General features: G+C 48.8%; 1 protein-coding gene across 1 annotated transcript in view; it reads left to right on the forward strand.

Annotated features, from left to right (window-relative positions):
- Window positions 1–17596, forward strand: part of TOX2 (TOX high mobility group box family member 2) — a 136151-nt gene that overhangs the window by 37425 nt on the left and 81130 nt on the right. Inside the window, exon 2 of the mRNA XM_022592352.2 lies at window positions 16704–16769. Within this exon, the coding sequence (XP_022448060.2) occupies window positions 16704–16769 (66 nt within the window). The remainder of the gene's footprint in view (window positions 1–16703; window positions 16770–17596) is intronic.

Below are 17596 nucleotides of genomic sequence, written 5' to 3' on the forward strand. Positions count from 1 at the left end.
CCTAAGTAAGTGGGTCCTCCTCTCCAGCCCTCTGTCCTTGGCAAATGCTGTTCCCACCAGCCTGCCTGTCCTGTCCATCTGGTGCCTTCTCCCGCACCTGGCGAATTCTGCTCAGCCTGCAGGTAGATTGGCTTAGAAACCACCTCCTCTGAGAAGTCTCTAGGCTCCCATGAATTCTGGCTCCCAGTGCACTTATCACCCACTTATAATTCCTGGTCCTGTCCTCTTCACTGCACCAGATGCTCAGACTGGGTGGACTCGAGACAAATGAGCAGTGTGGTGAGGGGGTGACTCTTGAGGCAGCAGGCAGGGGTCTTGGGTACTCATCTACCCTGCTTCTGGCTGGCTATCTGCCTGGTGGTGGCTGCCATATTCCTTTCCAGAAGGCTGTTTTCCATGTCAGCAATGGTGGGAAGTATCCCAGTTTCATTATAGTTGGTGGTTTCATGTACATTTCTCCCATTTCCAGAGAATCAAGAGTACATTTTTTCCTATGTATTTGTCTGTTGGTAGATTGCCTCCTCTGTGACTTTCCTGTTTGTGTCCTGTGTCTTTTCGTCTGTCGGCATCTTGCTCTCTTTAATTTGACTGAGCCGTTTCTGCATCGTATTTATTAACTGTCTCATAGTTGGTGCTGATATTTTCTTAGTCTGATGTCCTTTTCATTTTGGTTTTATTATGCTTCCTTCTACAGAAGATATTAATGCGTATATATTTGAATCTGTCAATCTCCCTTCCTCCGTGATTGCTTCAAGGGCTGAGGAAGTTATCCTGCTGCCAGAGATCTGATAAACATTCTGCTCTGTTTTCTATTTCCCTATAACATGACTTTTTAGACTTAACTCTTGAATCTGTTTAGAGTACGTTTTGGTAGGTGGCTTGCAATGGGTATCTAGTCCAGTGTTCCTAAGTAGGAACAGAGTAACCCTGTTATCTCCATTCTGTTTATGAAATAATTGGTCTTTGTCTCTTTGTTTCCAAAAGGAGAGACAAAATAGAGTAGTTGTTATGGGCAGGAGCTCGCAGAGTTAAGATTCTGGCTTTGCCACTTTCTAGCCGTGTAACCTTTGAGCACGCTGCTTACATCGAGCTTTTCTCCTCTGTAAAAGGGGGTCGTAGCATCTCCCTTGTAGGCTCATTGCAAAGATTGAGTGAAATATCTTACGTGAATCACGTCACGTGATGCCTGGCATAGAGTAAGTGCCCTCCTTAACCATAATGTGTTTCTGTACAGAGTTGGGTCTAATTCTCTACCTTCTCTTCTGTTTCATTGATTTAAAGTTCTCCTTTGACATCCCTGCCCCACTGCTTTAATTATTTAACTGTTGCTTCACAGAATGTTTTATCTCCGGCCAAACTAGATGACACCTCCCCAATTACTCTTCTGTTAGGAATACTGCTTCAAACTCTCACTGTTTTTTTTCAGTAAATATTGAGTCTTCCCGTGCACTCTGCACTATAGCCCACCTCACACCTACACATACACACACACACACCAGTTTTCTCACCCTCCCAGCTGCCTCGCCTCCCAGCTCTCTGATCACTCTGGCTCCTCTACCTGGCAGGTGTGTATCAACTGTCTCACCTGGCCTATCTCTACCTAATGCCTCAACACGCCAGCTGTCATTAGTGCTGGTGTCTGTACTGCCTCTGGACCCCAAGCTTCCCTGGGGATCGTTTCTGTGTCCCTGGTACCTTCAGAGCCTGGCACATGGCCAGTTACATCACAGATTCTCAGATCAGAGACTGGGGAAGGCGGGGATGCTGCCACCATCTTGGATTTTGAGGGTAACTGGTCTTTGTTATCTTCTGGAGGCACAGGCTCGGGAACCCCAGTACTGTGGTGGTTTTAACCGTTGGCATGCTGTGGCCAGTCACTGGGGGCAGTCTACCAGCCCTGGCCTCCGTTTCCCCAGTGGGATAATGAGAAGGAGTCTAAGAGCCTATCAGCCCTGAGGTTCTATAATTTATTTTAAACTGGGTGGCTTGGCAGTAAAGATGAATTTGAAGAACTCATTGGCATGTGCTCTGCCTTCGAGTGGGGTTTGCTCTCTCTCTCCCTCTCTCTCTCTCTCTCTCTGTATCCGGGAATAAGGTCCAGACCCAGAGGTCCTAACTGCCCTCCTGGCTTCTGTGCTGCAGGGTCCCCAGGGAGAGCCCAGACCTAGGACGTAGGGCTTCCGTAGTGAAGAACAGAGGAGTGGACCTCAGCCTAGGCAAATGGCAGGGGTGATAGGGGAATCCAGCCTCTCTAGGGCACCTCGGTGTGCCCGCACACTGACAGGAGGCACGCACAGCCCTGCCAGTCCCATTCCCATTTTACAGGAGAGGCATCTGAGAATCAGAGAGGTGAGGTTCCTGTCCCAGCCACATGGCCACACAGCCACACAGAAGCTAAGTGCGGAGCCTAGGCTTCCAAAACTGGTCTGCTCCAGTGTTCTCTCAGCTCCCAAGTCCAAGGGCTGATTTCAATACAGCGCTAAAAAATATAGTAGCAGTGTTTACAAATATCATTTCCTGTGTTATCTGGTACCAACAGAAGGAAGTGAACTTGGTACTTTGTCTATGTTAGGTTTTGGGGTTAGAGGCATAAGTGTCAAGTTCAGGTGACCTAGAAAACCTTTCTAGGTCAAATTACGATTTCAAAAGATTTTTTTTCTTTTCCTTTCTTTTTTTTTTTTTAACCGCCCCACGATTGAACGCTGTCGTTGACATGTTTCCCTTCCAACAATACCAGCCCTTTGTGGCATGATTGAGGGCTTGTTTTGTAGCACTGGGGAGAAAATATCTTCCAACTGATCTGCTTCTCATTGTCTCAGTCACACTCATTCCCCCCAAGCCACAGTCCCCACAGCGCACACTCATGTGGCTTTTAGTTAATTGTCTCTGGCAAGGATCAGTTTTGGGACTTGTTCCCGACCGCCTGGATGATAGATAATTGTCAAGCACAAATGCTGGCCACTCTGGGCAGCCTGAGGCTCTAGACCGCTGACCGCAGCCCAGCCTCTGGGCAGAAGGCTGCGGGGTGGATAGCTCTGTGTCTTCGCGAGTAGCAGGGCAAGGCCACGGAAGTAGCACAGCCCAGTGTTGAGAGCGTCAGCTGTGGAGGTGGGCATCCTGGGTTTGAATCCTGACTCCACCACTTACTAGCTGTGTGGCCTTGGGCAAGCTGCTTAACCTCACTTGACCTCAGTTTCCTCATCTGTAAAATGGGAGCCTTAGAAGCAGTAACTCACCTTGTAGGTTGTTGTAAGGATTATATGAGTTAAAACTCGTAAATCGATTAAACGAGCGCCTGACATATCGTAAGCAGGCTGTAAATGTTGCACAGATTAGTTAAAATGAATAAATGATCATAGCTGTAGTGGATGCTGTTGTAAGTCACCCAGATCCCTCCCCGATTGAGACACTCATTCTTCCAGTTGTGGAGAGTGTTGGCTGCTGCCACTCGCAGCCGAGTCTCTGGGTATTGCCTTTGGTGGAAGGAGGGACCTTGTCCAAGGTTACCAGTCACCCTCCTCCAGGGCAGCCTGGACCCAATGGCTGGGCTGCTTGGGAATGCAGTGGCTCCTGCCTCAATTTAGGACATCTCTACAGAGCCATCGCAGCTCCAGAGTCTCCTTGGGACAGGCTGAGACCTCTGTTGTGACTGCATCACAGTTCAACTTGCCCTCTGCCCACCTGCTTCCCTCTGTCTGCTGTTATGCTCCCCAATAAACTTCGAACTGGCAGATTTCACTCTGAGTCTGTTTCCAGGGAACCTGCCCTAAAACAGCAGGTAACCATCAGATGTGAATGGACCTCGATAACCATCTTAAAACACACACTTATTTTCCTTGCTTATTTTTCCAGAAGCTCTTTGAGGCGTGGCCTCAGAGTTCTCCACGATCCCTGATCCCCATCTCTGGGCGGGCGCCATTTGTACACTCTAAACGTGGCTTGGTGAGCTCCCTCTGTTCCGAGGGTCCTGGCTGGACATTTGGACATGCGTCGGCGGCTTCAGGACCCCTCTTCAGGCGGGAAGAGAAAGGTCTGGCTGCTGAACAAACCACGAAACTTAAAACTGACTGAACTATGAAGGGCCCAGAGAGCCTCGCCCATTCAACCGTTCCACGTACAAATGGGGAGATTGAGGCCAGAGAGAGGAAGGCCTTGTTCGAGGCCACACAGTGAGTGGATACCTCTCCTCCCCACCCTTGGAGCAGAGGGTGCTATGGGGAAATAGCGGGGCAGTCTGGTCTTAGGAGCCAGATGTGTGGCAGTTGGTAACAGCATTATAGGGTCCAATAAACGCTTCCAGAGCTTCCCCCAAGCAGAGGGGCGGACAGCTGGATCCAGGAGTGGGTATCAGCGGTGGCTTCCTGGAGGGGAACAGCACGGGAGTGATTGGGAGTTAACCGCAAGGAACAGAACAAGAAGGGAGATTCAGGTGGAGAGTACAGAGCCACAGAGGCCAAGGTGTGTGGGAGAGTGTGGTCCATGCCAGGATCTCAGGACATCTCGAAAGGCAGAACAGGGAAGGACTGTGAGAGAGGAATGGGAGGCCAGCCTAGACAGTCAGGTTTGGCAGGATGGAGGTTTTTAAGTGCTTTGAATGCTACAGTAAAGAATTTAGACTTTTCCCCCAGTAGTGAGATGGACCTTGACGGAGAATGACCTGGGCAAAACCAGACGGGGGGCTTATCTGTCATGATCCCCACTGGCCCCTCACTGCCTGATCAAGTCTGTGCTCTGTCCATCGCTGGGGAATAAATGAGTGGACAGATGAAGGGATGGAAGGTGCTGGAGAAAGATGGCGCCAGCTGCAGTTCAGGGGGAGAGGGGTGGGAGCAGGGACAGCTCCTGATGGGGGAGGGTTTATCATTCAGAGCTGGGAGTGTGGGTCGCCCTTCCCCACCCTAGAGAGGCCCACTGGCTCCAGCTTAGATGAGACTCTGACGTACTGGGGAGGCAGGTGGGACCAGCTGAGAATATGCGCGTTGGTATCTCCAGCAGCAGAAGCCTGGTGGAAGGCCATCAAAGTCTTGATCAGTCTGATCTGATGGGGTCCTGGTCCTGCTCTTGGACAAACCACACCCTGACCCACTTCTCGGGCCCCAGCTCCTTCCAGCCACAGGCAGCGTTGGCAGCCCCCTTGGAACCATTCCCCCTCACAGCGGCCAAATGAAAATGTTTGTTGAAAACAACATGTGCATAATTAAAGCTTAATGAGTGCTTGTCTGTTTGGAATGTGCAATTAGATTTATAATCGGGGATGGGAGCAAGCTCCAAATGGCTTTAAATGGAGCTGAGAGAGAGGATAATTTTTGCCATAAATCTGCAGTAATGCAGACGGTGTGTACGCTGCCACCAGTGGTAGAATCACAGGCCTGCCCGGCCACGCTGTGCCCTCTGAGAGACCCTGCCCATCAGGATGTCTTGGCAGCTGCTGGGGGGCTCAGTATCGGTCTTTGAGGTGGATCTGCTCTGGGTTGGAACTGGAGTTTCACCATGTCTTCCTGTCTCTGAGCTCTGTGATCTGAGGTGACAATGGGGAACTGAGGAATTGGTGCAAGTCTAGCTGCCCTGGTCCCCAGGTGTATTGGCCGGGCAAGGAAACCTGCAACGTCACCATGTCACCTCTGGTCTGGGATGTGGCTCCACACTTTGTCCTCTGCTGTATCCCGGCACTTAGAACTTAACGTTTGTTGAGTGAATGAATGCCTCTGTACCAGCTGCTTGCCTTAAACATCACTCTCCCTCTATGGGCCTCAGTTTCCCCATATCGCTCGTGGAGAATTGGATTCAGCTGTTGCTGCCTCCAAGATTCTGGGTCTGGAGCAGGTAGTGGCTGGGACAGCACCTCTGCCAGCACTGTCCAATAGAAGTATAATGCAAACCACTTACATAATTTCAAGTTCTTTAGTAGTCGCATTTTAAAAAGTAAAAAGAAACAGGTGAAGTTAATTTTAATAATATATTTTAGTTAACTCCATCTATCCAAAATGTTATCATTTCAGCGTGTAATCAATATAAATATACCAATGAGGCATTTTGTATTCTTTTGTTGTTGTTGTTCTAAGTCTTCGAGACCTGGTATGTGTTTTACATGTAAACACCTCTTAGTTTGGACCAGCCGTATTCCAAGTGTTCAATGGCCACCACGCTGGACAGGCCAGGTCTAGAAGGAGGATGGTTAGAGCGAGCTGGGAAGGCCCTGCTTCCCTGTCTATAAAACAGGGGCAATGATTCCCACCTCTTGGAGGAGCCAGGTGCCTGGTAGCACTCTGCCACTGAAGTTGTATTGATCACAGTCTTTTTACATTACCTTCCAATATTTTTAATTGATAAAACATGTGGCGCCATCCAAGCCAGCTCTGGTCAGTGGTGGGAAAGCAGGTCCTGCAGTGGCTACAACACTGGGCTTGCTCACGAGGCCCCCAGCCCCTCTGGCAGACCATGCCCAAGGCATTATCTCTCCTTCCTGGTAGACAAGTCCCCTGGCCCAGAGTCACGAGGTTACCTGCTCTGGTTCACACAGCTTGGAAACAGTGGAGGTGGGAAGCCAGTGTGGTCTTTTGGGGGTCCAGCAGCCTGGACTGCAGACTCAGCTTGGGCACGTCTTGGCTGTGTGGCCTTGGGCAGATCCCCTAACCTCTCTGGGCCTCAATCAGAGCTCTGGATTTCTTGGTGGGCAGAGTAAGAATGTGCGTCACGTCTGGCAAAGCACTGATAAAGAGAAAACCTTGTTTTTGGAGAGAAATTGATATTTGACATTTAGGAACAAAGTGCGAATGTCATCATCATAGGAAAAATTAGCCCCTAGTTGGACTGTCTTACAAAGATTTTAATTTACAAATTTTATTTCAAATTACATATGGTGGGCGGAGGCATAAGGGGTTTTTCCCACACTTAGGACCTCACAGGTTTGCATGAAGCCCCACTCAGTTTCTTCATCTACAGAAGGGAGGCAATTATAGCAAACTTCTAGGGTTGTTGTAAGGTTTAAGTAGTAATATAAGTAATAGCTAACAATTTTGAGTGCTTTCTCTGTACCAGGCAAAGTTCTAAGCACATAAATTAATTTATTTAATCCAAGTGATAGTCATGCCCATTTTCCGGATGAGGAAACTGAGACACAGTAACTTATTTAAAAAGTTGCACAGCTTGAAAAGCAGGCACAAACTTTAGACCCAGGCAGCTTGGCACCAGAGCCCACGTTTGTAACCACTGTGCTGTCATCCTTCTTTGAGTGATGGTGGACCTGGAGTTAAGCATATGGGGTCTGGTCAGAGTTTGAGCCTGAGGCCCCTATCCCTGTCCTGCTCCATCTGTGCAGAGCCTTTCTGCCCCTCCCCCATGATCTCCCTGATGTGATGTGTATCTCTCTGTGAGACTTCCACATAAAACCGCACTCTCGGCAGGGCCCAGGGTGCAGCTGCCACGTTTGCTGCCTCTGTACTTTTGAACTGTTTTATCTGTGCAGAACGAGTGTTCTCACGGCCCACTGTGGGGGCAGGCGGGAGCGGTGTAGGCTGCTTTGATTGTTTCCTCTTTAGATCTCCATGAGGCATATCTCTTGGTGTCTGCAACTGGCCGGGCTGAGGACTGTGCATCTTTGGTCTTTGATCTGTGTCTCTGTACAGAGGGGAGGGACAGCAACTTCTACAGAACAACTGTTGCTTTGGTACCTGACATCAAGGGCAGATTCGGAACTGATTCGGTAGCTTTGGGCAAGCTCCCCAACCACCCTCTTGCTCATGTCTACGATGGGGCTGGTCATGCAACCTTGGGAATTCTGGGGCTTTCCAGTGAGATGACCAGGCACAGCTCTGGGATGAGGTCTGGAATAGAGTAGGTGCCCACTGGCCTGTGCTCACAGCAGCCTCAGATGTCATGTTCCCTGCTCTTTGCCTGGCCAACTCCTATATGTTCTCCATCATGGGGCTTCCAAGTTATCCCTTTCAGGATACTTCTCTTGAAAGGCCCTTCTCCCTTCTTTCACTCCTCTGTGACAACTTTATCCTACCATTGTCACATTTGTCAAAGATGAGGCCATCATTTTATATCAGAAACAAGATGTTGAATTCATTGCTGTACTTTGCAAAGCTAGTTTGTCCAAATCAAGCAAGAGCTGAGTTTTGTAGGATTTGGGGAAGCGTGGAGTCCAGGGATGGGGGTACTTTCAGAAGCAGGAGGTTCTGGGAAAGGCTGACCCCCAGCTGTGGACATGTAGCTCTTGGAGTTATTGATCGCTTGACTTTCAGAGTCTGGGTGGGTACAAAACTGTCACTGACCAATTGAGATGAGTGTCAGACAAGGTTTGTGGTTACTTGTTCCTATTGTGGGACTACGGCTAAAGGATGGCCTGACTTCCTTTCTCAGATTTGGAGAATAGGAACGTTTTATTCGCCCAAGCTTCTCCAAAGGACTGGGGGCTCCTTGAGAAGCTGTGTCATTATCATTACAGCATGGCTGGTGTCTGTACAATGTCAGGCACATGGTAAACAATCGCTAGATACCAGTCAACGAACAATGACGTTGCCCCTTCTGTGACCTCAGGATCCCTTTGCTTTTACCTCTTTTCAGTGCCTTGTGACAAGGTTTATTTATGGTAAACCGCCGATGTCGGGAGTGTGTTACTCAGGACTTTGCAGGTGCTTTTGGTGCCTGATATAGGGGCATCGACTGATTTCATTTTACTCAGCACATTTAAATTAGGTCTTAGATCTAGGCGTGGGAATGAATGAGGGAAAGACATGAGAGGGACGGGGTCAAAGTGAAAGGGCTCACCTTGAACGGGAGGGAGACACTTCACCTATTTAGACTAAAGGAAAGGAGGTCAGGATGGGTGTGATATTAATAATGTGGAGGAGGGGAGAGAGTTGAGGGAGGATCTGATGGTCTCAGAGACATAGGAGATACAGTCCTCTGCAAGACTGAGGGGCATTGGGGCTGATGAGGGGATAATAGTTTAGCATATGATAATAAAAGATAACATTTATTAAACACTTGTCAAAAGTCATTACCATTATTAAGTATTATGTTACAGATAATAACTCATATCTGATAACAGATATCAAAAACCTTATGAGGCAGTAATAATTAACTGCGATCATTACCATTTTACAGGTGAGGAAACTAAGGCAAAGAGAAGTTAAATCCAAGGTCACACACAGCTAAGTAAGTGGTGGAGCTGATACTCCTATTCAAGAATGAATGCTGTTGCCCAGTATATCACACTATACATGGACGTTGAATTAAGTCCAAAGCTGGCTTGAGATGGGGGCTTCAAGATTGGGCCCAAGAATACGGATTTATAGAAGCAAGCAGGACTGTTAAGGTTGGAGTGCATAGCCAGAAAAAAAAAAAAAAAGACCTAGGAAGAGTTGGATTTCAGTGGATTGAGAAAGGAAGGAGGAGGGTGCTCCAGGCTGATGATGGGGCAATGTGTGCAAAGGCAAGGGTGCTGGAGGTTCCTGCAGCCTTGAGGGGTGCTGTGGGAGCTGAGTCTCAGGGCTGGTTGTCATAGAGGGTCCTGGATGCCAGAGTCAATGATGTGGAGTCACTGCAGGGTTTTGATCTGAGCAGTGAAATGATTGCCGAAAGATTGCTAGTGATAGCCAGGGTGAAAGATGGGCTGGGTTGGAGGAAGCTGAGCAGAAAGCTTCTGCTGGTGATTGGATCAGGAGGAGGTAGAATGGAAGGGGTCCAGAGTCACCCCAGAGGTACTGACAGTGTACTCTGTAGAGGTGACATCTCTCATGATGGCAGACTGCCAGAGAAAGAGCAGGCTTCTACACATGTCATGAGTTCAGTGTTGGGTGTGTTGAACTTGAGGTGCTCATGGACCAAATGGGGGAAATGTTCAGGGGAAATGGTGCATTGCAATCTGGAGGTAACTTGGCTGCAGGTGAGTGTTTGAAAGTCAGTGACATGTTGTAACCCTAAGAAGCCATGGCATCATCCAACAAAAGTGTGAATCGACGAGGAAATCCCAGACCTATCTATCCACCCACTATTCAGCCCATTGCATTAGCGCAGGCATCCCACACACCCATTCCAGCCATCTGTTTATCTCATCCACCATCCCAATCATCTTCCCGTCACGCCCGTCTCTTCATACTTACCCAGCCATCCCATCTCATTCATCCAACTGCTCTCATCCCAGCCACCCACCTGCTCATCCGTCCATTCATCCCACCTTCTAATTCCATCTGTCCAACCACTGAGTCATCTTTTTGTCCACTGACCCATCTATCCCACTCATTCCCACCACTCATCTCCCCACCCCCCTGTCCATCCATCATCCATCCGTCCGTCCACTCATCCGTCCATTGAACCCATACGCCTACCCGCAATCCACCCACGCATGTTCTCCATCCCAACTGTTTACTTCTCTATTCACCACCAGCCACCTGTGACTTTTGAGCACTCAAAATGAGGCTAAGTCTAAACGGAGACGTACTGTAAGGTAAAATACATACTGGATTTCAAAGACAGTATCAAAAAAAGACTGTAAACCGTCTCATTTACAATTTTTCTGTTGATCACATGTTGAAACCAATATTGTTAATATATTGGGTTAAATAAATATGTCTTTAAAATTAATTTCACCAGTTTATACTTTCTTTTTTAACTTTATTTATTTATTTTTAAATTTATTTTTAATTTAAAAAAAAATTTTGGCTGTACCACGCAGTGCGGCATGTGGGATCTTAGTTCCCTGACCAGGAATCAAACCCGCGCCCCCTGCATTGGAAGCGCAGAGTCTTTTTTTTTTTTTTTTTTAGTTTTTATTGGGGTATAGTTGCTTTACAATGTTGTGTTAGTTTCTACTGTACAGCAAAATGAATCAGCTGTGTGTGTACATATATCCCCTCTTTTTTGGATTTCCTTCCCATTTAGGTCACTGCAGAGCACTGAGTAGAGTTCCCTGTGCTGTACAGTAGGTTCTCATTAGTTATCTTTTTTATACATAGTATCAGTAGTGTACATATGTCAATCCCCCATCTCCCAATTCATCCCACCCAACCCCCTTGGTATCCATACGTTTGTTCTCTACATCTGTGTCTCTATTTCTGCTTTGCAAATAAGATCATCTATACCATTTGTTTAGATTCCACATATATGCGTTAATATACGATATATGTTTTTCTTTCTGACTTACTTCACTCTGTATGACAGTCTCTAGGTCCATCGACATCTCTACAAATGACCCAATTTCATCCCTTTTTATGGCTGAGTAATATTCCAGGAAGCATAGAGTCTTAAGCATTGGATGACCAGGGAAGTCCCTTTTTTTTTTTCTTTAACTGTGGCTACTAGAAAATTTTATATTACACATGTGGCTTGCTTTATATTTCTATGGGATTGTGCTGATTTGTACCATCCATCATCCATCCATCCATACGTGCATCCATCCATCCCATCCTTCATTCCCTCCCTTCCTTCCATCCATTCATCTACCCAGTTACCACATTTGTCCATGCCACAGATGTTTAATTTCCACCTCCTGTGAATCAGTGGCTCTGTGGGTCATCAGAATAAGGAAACGGAGACGTCGAGCAGTTACAGAGCTTTGCCCAAGGGGCACAGATGGGGCTAGCGTCATCTGCCTCGCTAAAATCAGGGCGTCTCACCTCTCACCTTGGCTGCCTATTTGCTAGGTTTGCTTAAAGATAGAAAAGGGGTCTATCCTTTTCTTTGTGCATGTGTCTGTGTGTCGGGGGGGTGGCTGTTGGACTAGAGGACCAGCTGCCCCTCTCGCCAAGGGGACCACACGTTGTGGGGAGAGACAGACCCTTCAGAAGCCTCTCCTTGGTGGCCGTCATGAAAGGGTTATCCCCACACATTCGCTATTTGCAAAAATGTGGATTCTTTCAGATTCCCAAACTCATTTCCATGACAAAACTCTTGGGAAGAGAAGATGAAGGGCTGGCTTTCGCAGAACAATCTTCCAGCTGTAATGACGACTGAAGATGGCGCTGGGAAAAGGAATTATAATTAGAATATGAAATGGGGAAAATTAATCTATTCCAGTCAGTGGTAAAAGATATTCTCCTGGCATTTCGTGGAAATTCTTAGGCTGTTGTTCCCCACCCTCCTGAAACACACACACACTTTTTTTTTTTCACATTTTAAAGCGTGTGGAAGGTTGTGTGGTGTGAAAAAAGATTTTTGACTGAGGGACTGAGAACTGAAATATGCACAGAATTTAAGTTCTTCGGTGCCTTTGTGTGTCTCTACACGCGCATGTCATATGTGTTTGTGTGCACGTTTCTCTGAGTTATATACGTATTCAGTTGCAGATGGCTGGGGTACTTACTCTCATCTGGGCATCCCCTCCCTTCCGTGTGTGCAGGGTCCGGCGGTTGCGTGCCAGTCCCGGGAAGGGTCTGTGCTGTGTACGCTCATGCTTGTGCTCTGGACGTCTTTGTGATGGTTGGTGCTACCCATGCATGTGGTATGTGTGTAACTGAGTGCTGTCTTGAACACTCTGTTGTGTGTGACGTGGGCCCCCACCAGTTTGTGATGCATATGTTGTCACCATGCTTGGGCACACTGTGTGTCGTATACCTTTTTTTTTTGCTGTATGCGGGCCTCTCACTGCTGTGGCCTCTCCCGTTGCGGAGCACAGGCTCCGGACGCGCAGGCTCAGCGGCCATGGCTTACAGGCCCAGCCACTCCGCCGCATGTGGGATCTTCCCGGGGCACGAACCCGCGTCCCCTGCATCGGCAGGCGGACTCCCAACCACTGCGCCACCAGGGAAGCCCTCGTATACCTTTGTGTGATGCTCACTCAGCATCACCGCTGTGCAGTGGGTGCCCATGTGGGCGTTTTCAGTCTGTTTTGTGCACGTGGAGGAGGAGGGGACTCTTCAGTGTCTAGGCTTTGTGACTTCTCCCCTTGGCATGCAGGTTCTTTCCCCCAGAAAGCCCCCCACCCCAAGAGGAGGGCTGAGGGGGTAAGTCTCAGGCCTTAGGGCCCTGGGGACCAAGGCAGGGGAAGCCTGGGAGGTTTCGGAGTCCCCTTCCCTCCTTCCTTCCCCCTACAAGGGCTCGGAGGTGGTGGAGCGCTGGACAGAGGTGGGCAGAGAGCAGACATCACCCACCCAGTCACCACCTTGGGGCCTCTGTTCATAGCTGCTCAGTAGCCGAGTCCTGTGCTCCAGGACACCATGCAAAGCACGCAGGGGTGACCCGATGGAGGCTGACCCAGGCCCTGCCTTGGGAACCTCTGCCAACTTCTCAGATTTTCCTTGAAGCAGGAAGCAAGCTTTGCTCTGGCATGTGGCTGCTCTTTCTTGTTTGAATAAACAAGTGAATGCAGAAGCCCACTTGATGACCTCATGGGGACCCACTGCTCAACCTCTTCACTACCCCCAGCATACACGCCTCAAAATCCAGGGTCTCTGTTCCTCTGCACCATTCCCCACTGCTCGCTGCAGGGAGTTCCTTCCTCGGCGAAGCATGACCACATACACATCGAACATCTCGTATGTGCAAGGCCCCGGCAAATGATTGGCTATGTGTGTGTGGGGGGGGGGGATGCAGCCAGGCCATGATCCCTGCCGCCAAGGAGCTTACAGCCTCGTGGGAGAGTCCAAGCCCAGGAAGCAAACAGACCACTCTGCAGTGCAGTTTCTCCCTAACTGCGTGATCTTGGGCAACTGTTTATTCTCTCGACCTGTTTCCTTGGTTTGAAACACTGGTTGTTGTGAGGGTTAAATGAGCTCTTTTATGGAAAGCATTTTGCTCGGTGCCAAGCACATTCATTCATTCACCAAATATTTGTTCATTGCCTGCTGTGCATGTCGGAGGAGAGAGCGGACCAGGGTGGCTTCGTTCTAGCCAGCATTTAATAAATGGGATATTACACAGTGTTTGGGGAATATCTTTCCCTCTGCTCCTTTAATACACGTCCCTGTACTTTTAATCGATACCATACTGTTTGATGACTATTGCTTTATAAAATATTCCAAATAGCTGGTTAAATTTCTTCCCCCTCCACTTCCCATCATTCTTTCTTTTAGAACATACATATAAATTACATGTAATTTTTAAAAAGGTCTTACTTTTATCGAAGAATATGTAGCCATGGTGACACATCTGATAAGTACCCAGGAGCTTTTGTTGAGAGCACTCTACCCTGCCTAAGTCGTAGTCCCGTTCCTGATGCCAGTCTGTGTCAGGTGTTGTGGGATTTGGAGATGACCAGGACACAGTTCCAGCCTCTATGCTGCTCCCACTCTGGGGCAGAAGACAGATATAGAGACAATCTATGTTGTTAGAGGGAAAGCCAAAGGAGGTGAAAGCATGGCAGGCCTCTTGGAGGAGGTGTTTCTGAGCAGAGCCTTGAAGCCTAAGCTCCGGGGGTACAGTTTGGTAGATGGAGCCTTGCATTTGGGGTCATGCCCAGACTCTAGGCATGGCATGGCCTTTTCTTTTGCAAATCCAGCAGTCACCAAAGGACTCTGCCCATCCTTGTGTTGGGAAGGCACTTGGGTATAAGCCCTAATCCCACTACCCCGATGGAAAGACAATGTGAGTGATGTAGTGGCTGTTTCATTCAATCAACAAGCATTTATTGAGTATCTGCTCTGTGTCAAGCACTATTGTAGGTATTTGGGAGGCATCAGTGTACAGACAGACTAAGACCCCGACCTCAAGTCCCCTCCATTTTCATAGGGGAAATCCAACTGTGAGCAATGAACGTGGTAAATAAGTAAATTATGTAGAAAGCTAGAAGGTAAAGGGGCTGTGGAACGATGAACAAGGGCAAGCAGGGCAAGAGAATCAGGGGTAGTGGGCTTCAGAGCACACAGAGGTAGGAGGCTGGCATCTGAGCCGTTGTTAGGAAAACCTCTCTGAGCGAAGAGGGTCTGGATGAACTGATGATTGCAGGATTGTGGACTTTTCCAACCTCCATGAGTGCTGCTTGGTGACGTCCATCCAAATTACAGACGCACACACGGTTAGATGCTGTGATTATACAGACTAATCCTACAGATAGACTCACACCCATGCAAAATGATGGATGTACAAAAATATTCACGGGAGCAATGTGGAAATAGCAAAAGCCTGGAAACAACTCAATTGCCCACATGCTTAACTAGTTAAATATATATGTTACAGGCATGCTGTGGCATACTAGGTACCAGAAAACAAAATTATGTCCTGACATAAAACACTTTCCAGGATGTGTTGCTAGGAGAAAAATAAGGTGCGAAATGGTGTGTATAGTATGCTGTCATTTATGTGAAAGCAATGACTCTAATGTATATACAGAGACTATCTCTGAAAGGATGTATAGGAAGCTGGTAGATGCAGCTGTTGTCTCTGGAGAGGGGCGGTGAATGCCTGGGAGGTGGGGGGAGGCGACTTTTCACTCTGTTGCTTTTTGTACTTTGGGAATTTTGAACCATATGAATATAACCTAATAAAAGGGTTTTTTTCAGTTACAGTAAACTGGCCAGCTGCTGTTGGTGCCCCCCCTCCCCCAGATCCCTTTACTGTCCAGCACGGCCTACTCCCATCTGCTGTGAGCACGGGCTAAAAATGGCTCACAGCTGGCACAATTCTCTGGAGAACTGTACTTGGCCAAATGGGGGCCACCCTTCTCAGGTTATGACTCCTTCTGTCCCTTAAGGGCAGCCCACAGCCAATGACTGATGTACATGGGCTACAAAAGTGCAGCCTCTTGCTTCATGCTGCGACTAACTCTGTGGTACCATCCATGCCCCAGAGCTTGTGGTGAGGTCAGGCTACAGCGACTCTCCAGCTGGGACCACATCGTTGCTTAGCTCCTTCCCCTGTCCTATCCTGATCCCTCCCTCCCTTACAGGTTATTTCTGAAGAGCACTTCTCAAAGATCACATGCATTTGAACCCTTGTCTCAGGCTCTGCTTCTAGAGAACCCAACCCAAGACACTTGTCTCAAGCGAAGGGAACTGGAATTGAGCCAAGTGCTTTGAGCCAAGTGTTTCAGTGCAGCATCCCCTGGAGAGAGGACTACTGTCGTTATCCCCATTTGACAGATGTGGCACCTCAGAAGTTCAGACACCAGCTCAACATCACACATCAGGGAAAAGGGGAGCCAGTGGCCCCAGAGCCTCTGCTTCTCCCACTACACCTGCTCCCTCTTGCAGACAACTCCAGCCTTGGCAGCTGCTCAGAACACAGGGTGTAGTTCCTACACCTGGTTTTTACCACAGTCCTCACTGCCTAAGGGTCAAAGGTGAGGGGGCAGAGCCACTTGGGATGGTAAGACCCAGAGGATGGGTTGGGGCAGGCTGTCCTGATCCCAAGGCTCTGGAGACCTTGGCCTCTCTCCAGCTTGTGGAATTCCAGCTCTAGCTGAGAGCCTGATGTCATTTTGGCCAGGAGAAATATTTGCATACTTCCAGAGATGGGGAGCTCAGTATCTGACAGGGCAGCCTGACACATCTATGGACAAGGTATAAAGGGCAGAAAGGTTTTCCTCTCTGCATCCTAAGTGTGATGAACCCAAGCCATCAGAAGTCACAGAATAAGGACTGCTTCTTCTACCCTAGAGGGAGTCCTACTGAAATGGGGACTGGGCATCTTGGGCTCAGTCTTTGCTTCTCCAGGCTCCAGAGTCTTTTCCCCTCAGTGCTTTTAGTCCCCTGACCTCCTCTGGCTTCTCCTGGGCCCTTCTTGAGAACATTTTCATCAGAGCTGCCTCTCTTTCTCTGTTCCAGTTTGATGGTGAGAGTGCCTACGTGGGGATGAGTGACGGAAACCCAGAGCTTCTATCAACCAGCCAGGTGGGTGCCCCGTCCTCCCTGTCCAGCCTTGGGCTGGCTGGAGCCAAGCTGCTCCCGGGGTGGGATGGGAGGGGTGCAGAGCAGGTGGCTCAGCCCACTATTGTCCTCTCTTAGAATGATCAAGAATATCAGTTGAGTCTCCCTCAACTGGGCAATCAAACTGGGACTGTAGTGTTTTCTGTACATCAACTACCTGGCTACTGTTGGCTTACAATGGGCATCATTGAAAACTTGATAAAACTCGAAATGTGTTGTCTGCACTCTCCATGCACAGAGGGGAAGTTTTCAGCAGTAACGGATAGAGATGTCACATGCTGTCTGGTGCTGCCTGCCTCTCATCACCACACAGCACCCATGGGGGCAGATGTTGGCGTGGAGGTGCTCACACCCACGTGTCAGCATTCGGGGCTCTCCTGCCCGCTGGGGAGGGTTGTGGACACGGTGAAAAGGGAGGAGAGCAGAGGCTTTCTGTGCAGCTTTTCTTGGTGGTGAAAGGGGCTGAGTCATCCCCGGGCAAGACTGTCCCCAGCTCCAGCCCAGCCCCTTGGGAGTCCCAGATGCCAGTTGGACAGATTTGCCACTGACAGCCTGGTCTCTGGAAATTAAGGTTTCTCTCAGCTGGGCATATCCTCGCTAGAGACTCAGATGCCAGAGAGGGTCCTCACTATAGTCTGGGGCCCCATGGAGGGTCCCACAAACATCCTGGAAGATGCTTCCCTAAAGCAGTGGTGCCTGCTGGGTGGCAGCAGCTCAGGGTGCTGGATGGAGGGCAGAGGGGTTTCATAGCTGCTGAGAAACTTGGGGAGCTGGAGGCCAAGCCTGTCCCT

Source organism: Delphinapterus leucas, chromosome 15 (assembly GCF_059928025.1).
Source record: "Delphinapterus leucas isolate spDelLeu-1000000601 "Yukka" chromosome 15, BTC_Dleu_Yukka2, whole genome shotgun sequence".
NCBI classification, from domain to species: domain Eukaryota; kingdom Metazoa; phylum Chordata; class Mammalia; order Artiodactyla; family Monodontidae; genus Delphinapterus; species Delphinapterus leucas.